General features: G+C 32.3%; 1 protein-coding gene across 1 annotated transcript; it reads left to right on the top strand.

Moving 5' to 3' along the window:
* Positions 1–1125: 1125 nt before the first annotated feature.
* On the top strand, positions 1126–4170 carry LOC118048108 (uncharacterized). Its single transcript, XM_035057656.2, has 8 exons — positions 1126–1394; positions 1522–1824; positions 1937–2030; positions 2223–2341; positions 2432–2542; positions 2834–2929; positions 3026–3083; positions 3892–4170. Exons 1-7 carry the CDS (start codon positions 1350–1352, stop codon positions 3080–3082), a joined length of 825 nt encoding a protein of 274 aa, XP_034913547.1. The 5' UTR covers positions 1126–1349; the 3' UTR covers position 3083; positions 3892–4170.
* The last annotated feature ends 496 nt before the right edge of the window (positions 4171–4666 follow it).

Genomic DNA, 4666 nt, shown 5'->3' with positions numbered 1-4666 from the left:
TATATATATATATATATATATATCTTGTTTTTATTATTTACCTTTTTTACTTGGCTCTAGGAATAGATTTTTTTTTTATGTAATATTAAATTTAATTGTTTATGATTTTTATCATAAAAGTTTTATACCATATTGAAAGTTGATTTGGGCTAGGTTACCGTGACCCCAAAAGATTAAAACAAATATGGAGATGATGCATGAGTTCTTAAAAAATCAAGAAAAATATAAAATTCTTCTAATTTGATAAGCTTAATTAATATGCTTAAGAAAAACCATCAACAATAAATAAAAATTAAAAAAAAAATAACAATGATTTAATACAAAAGAATATAAGCTAATACCATGAAAATATATTTTTTCAATATTTTAAGGTTTCGATGAACTTATTTATTAATATAACAAAAATTAAATAAAAACAAGATGTTCATATAAAAAAATAAAATAAAAACTATAAATCTCAATTTTTTATTTTTTTTTAAATTTTACCACTACGAAATTATCCTTTAATTTTGCAATTTAAAAACTATTAAAAAACTCCTTTGAAAATAAATAAATATATATATATATATATATATATATATATATATATATATATATATATTTAAAAAAAAAAAAAACACTACTTTGATCCAGCTTTGTGAGAGAGTGCATATCACAACTACATGCATAATAATTTTATCTCATGGCTTAATTTATTTTTTTTTTGTTAACGTGTCTTTAAATTTTTGAACATAAATGGAAAATAGCCTGTTTATTTTTTGTGTTTATAAAATATTTTTTTTAAAAAAATAATTTTAATTTTTTTTGTGTTTTAAATTATTTTTTAATTTTTAAATTATTTTAATATGTTAATATCAAAAATAAATTTTTAAAAATAAAAAATATTATTTTAATATATTTTTAATAAAAATATATTTTAAAAAACAATTATTATATTGCCGCCCTCACCAAGAAAATTTAGAGTGCTCGAGAATTAATTATCAATACTCATTCTATATATATAAAAAATTAGAGATAAGAAAATGAGAGGGAAAAAAAAATTGAACTTAATACTTTTTCATTTTTTGTGGATCCATACATAATTTTTTGTTTCATCATCTATCCCTGTGTTTAAAGTAGACTGATGGATAAGTATTTTGAATTTTCCACCACCACCACCTACTGGTCCGAGATTTTGGGTCAAACTGAAAATAGCAGCAGGACTACGAAGGAATCTCGTGTAGGAGCAGTTTTCATTTCAGCTTCCAAATTCCAACACGAGACCAGACAAGGCGCCGCCACCTAAACACTCAAGGGTAGCATTCTCTTTTATTTCTCTCTCCTAGTTTGATACCTCAAACTTTGAAGCAATGGCTACTCCTGTTAAAAGAAGATTATTTTCTGATGCATCATCGGTAACATTTCTGTATACCTTACCCTTTTATTCTCTCTCTTTCTTTTTTGTGGGGTTTGACTCCTTGCAAATTTCTTGAGATTGCCATCTTTTGGTCTTGATTTAGTTGTTTTCTTTTGTTGATTCAGATGGGTGCTGGAGGTGATGAGGTTGTGGAAATTGAAAGTTTAGAAAAGGGTTTATTGTCTCCTAATAAAGAAATAACTGAAGTTGAAGATGACCCAGTTCTCTATACTGCTTCGTTTCAAGAAATGGAAGATAAATACGTCAAGTACCAAACGGCACAATGGGTTATGTATTCCTTGCTTTTAGTACTCGCTTGGGGCATTGGTTTCTTCATGCTTTTGTATTTGCCCGTGAGGAGATATATCTCGAGGAAAGATATTAAATCACGAAAGCTTTATCTTACTCCCAGTTCCATAGTTTACAAAGTAAATCATCAATATCTTACCCAAAGCCCTCATCTTCAGAAATGTACTTGATGCTCTATTGAGTTGTGCATTTGTTGATTGCATTGTTAACGTCTTTGGTTTTTTAGCTCAGGTTACAAGACCAGTGCCATTTCCATGTTTCGGGGTGTTAAAGAAAGAGAAGCATGTTTTATTACCTTCAGTTGCCGATGTCATTGTTGAGCAAGGTAAAGGGCTGGCTCCACTTATTTTGCTGTAACAAGTGCAATGTTTCATTCACCTCTTTGACTGAATTGAAATATTTGTATTATTTGGTGTGAATGTGAAAAAAATATGAACTTGAAAAGTGTTGACGTTTCCTAGCTTTGCCATTGTTTTAGTTTTCTTGAGATTTAAGAAGCTTGTCAGTAATGTTGCAGGATATCTGCAGTCTCTATTTGGTGTCTACTCTCTGAGGATCGAGAATGTTGGTGTAAGAAGGCCACCAAGTGATGATGTTAAAATACAAGGCATTGCAAATCCAAGTGCTTTCAGGAAGGTACTCCTAGTCATCGAATTGGTAATTGCTGTCTGTGACTTTAAAAAAGAAGGAATTTAACTAGTCAATGCCCCTTGGTGCCCTTTTCAGGCAGTCTTGGCACGACTTTCATATATGAGAAGTGAGATTGTCTCTAGACAAGTTTCCACAATTGAAGACATTCCTAGTTTGAGGATTGATCATTCATCAGCACTAGCTTGGGTATGCCTAATGTCACTATAAAACCTTTTGCAAAACTACTTTTAGTCTCTTTTTTTATTACAGCCCTTCTGCTAGTGATTTTAAGTCTGTAATTGATTTTATATTCCTTGTGCAATTTTATGAATAGTTAATTGGTATTCTTAATTTATTAACCGAGACAGCCACTTGGGAGCATGAAAACTGTTAAAGAATGTTAGCCCCCCTTTCACTCTCACCATTCAAATGTGTGGAGTTTCATTTTTCTGTCCTTTTTTGCTTTTATAATTTCTTCTTTTCCTCGTGTTGTTGCAGACGTCCCCTTCAAAATCACTCAAACATGATTCAGTTTCTAATTCAGGGTTCCTGATGCTACTCCAAAAGCTAGATGAAGTTGGAAGTTCTGTGAAGGTAAAGCAAAAACTTTCTTGTCCATAATTTTTACAGCATGGTTTTGTGATTTCTCTTTTCATAGACATGTTCCTGACTCCTAGTCTTCACTTGCAGAGGGTTGAAATGTTAATTGAGGAAAAACATTCCAAAACATCAGAAACCATTAGTTGAGGTTAGTGGATTAATATGCCAAGAAAAACACCTTACTTGCTGGCTTCTTGTGTCTCTTCTATTAGAGATTTTCTTTTTATTTTCTAGTGATAATTTGCTTTAGAATATCAGCATCAAGTAGTACCCGAAGCAGTTCGTACAATTTGTCATCTGTGTCCTGATGCTTTCAAGGAGTCAATAATATCACTATTGAGCATGCTAACTGCTTCAGCAAGATAGCTTAAGAATGCTAGGATCATATTACATAAGTTTCCAAGTAGTTGGGGTAAACATTTGAAATGTTGTCAAATGGAAAACTGAAACATTGTGTTTGAAACTGTACTGGGGCCTGGGTATTGACTAATTGGTTTGAAGATAACATCCGCTGTCCAATGAATTTCATCCTTTTTGAGAAAACGAAACTTAACACCCCTATGGATCCATATCTATCCTTCCCCAATAAAAGAATGAAACTATGCTGCTCACGCAAATAGGATAGCTTTCTTAGCGTAATCAACAATTTGAACCTGGTTTTTTTACTGCCAATGATAATTTTTCTTGACAGCTAAATTTTGCAGGAAAACTTAAATTTGGTTGTCTTGAATCTGTCTTTCCCTTCTTCTTTTCCTTTAACCTCATTACTGTATTCTCAAATTTGGTTACAACTCCGATCTATATGTGGAGATTCATCCATATCATACATGTTTGATGTTCGCACATGATTGCTGATCTGTGCTTTTCAGTTATGTTTTTTTTTGCATTTGAGCAGCAGTTATTTATTAGAAGATGTTACTTCCTAGGTTAATTCAAATTGTGACTCTGTTTTGCAGGATACAATCATGAGATGTAGGCAGTATTTTGCCACTATTCAAATTGTGTTCCTTCCTTCCTTGAGTAGTCATTCCAAAAGTGATAATCTTCACTGTCAGTATAAATATTTCCAGCGAGTAAAGCATCTTACATTCTTCTGTATTTACCTTTGAGACCCTTTGACCTTAGCTCTTCGTATCCATTGGATCGGTTTTTGTTTGTTAATCTTATTGTAAAAGGAGTAGCCTCATTTTTATTCATCCTCAGCCTTGCAGGGTGTTTTTTTTTTTCCTGCACTCTTTTCATGTTGTAGTTATGTGTTGTGAAGTTGTATTGTTTCTCTTCTTCTTCCTAAACAAATTACCTTTAATAATCGCAAGTGAATAATTATTATCCAACCACTAACTCTAACTAATCTTGCCTTTAGATGGAATGGATGCACCAAATGCTCTATCAGAGCACAAACCTGGGTGGGGTGGGGTTTTGCATTATAGCCTGGGCCAAAAAAAAAAAAAAAAACTACATTAGGTGTCTTGTCAACTAAGGATGTACAATTTAATTTTCTATGATGTCTGGTATGTTAACAAATTTAAGGATAAATTACCTGTGAAAAGCATGCCAAAGATTAAAAATTGCTCCATGAAAAGCCCACCACCTGCAGAACTGCAGAAATGTGTTGGAGATTGCTTTGAAGACTCTTTCTGGCTTTCATGAAGCAAAATCCCTAGCTGGAGTTCATACTGCTGCATCCCCCATTCAAGGGACAGCAACTTGGAAGCCTTCACTAGCTGGCTT

Source organism: Populus alba, chromosome 6 (genome assembly GCF_005239225.2).
Source record: "Populus alba chromosome 6, ASM523922v2, whole genome shotgun sequence".
Lineage (NCBI taxonomy): Eukaryota > Viridiplantae > Streptophyta > Magnoliopsida > Malpighiales > Salicaceae > Populus > Populus alba.
The sequence above is the reverse complement of the archived record's forward strand: the minus strand, read 5'-3'. Positions and strand labels throughout refer to the sequence as shown.

Coding starts and splice junctions, on each gene's coding strand:
- LOC118048108 (XM_035057656.2), top strand. CDS start 1,350: ATGGCTACTCCTGTTAAAAGAAGATTATTTTCTGATGCATCATCG. Junction 1,825..1,936: donor CCAGTTCCATAGTTTACAAA/GTAAATCATCAA, acceptor TTTTTAGCTCAG/GTTACAAGACCAGTGCCATT. Junction 2,342..2,431: donor ATCCAAGTGCTTTCAGGAAG/GTACTCCTAGTC, acceptor TGCCCTTTTCAG/GCAGTCTTGGCACGACTTTC.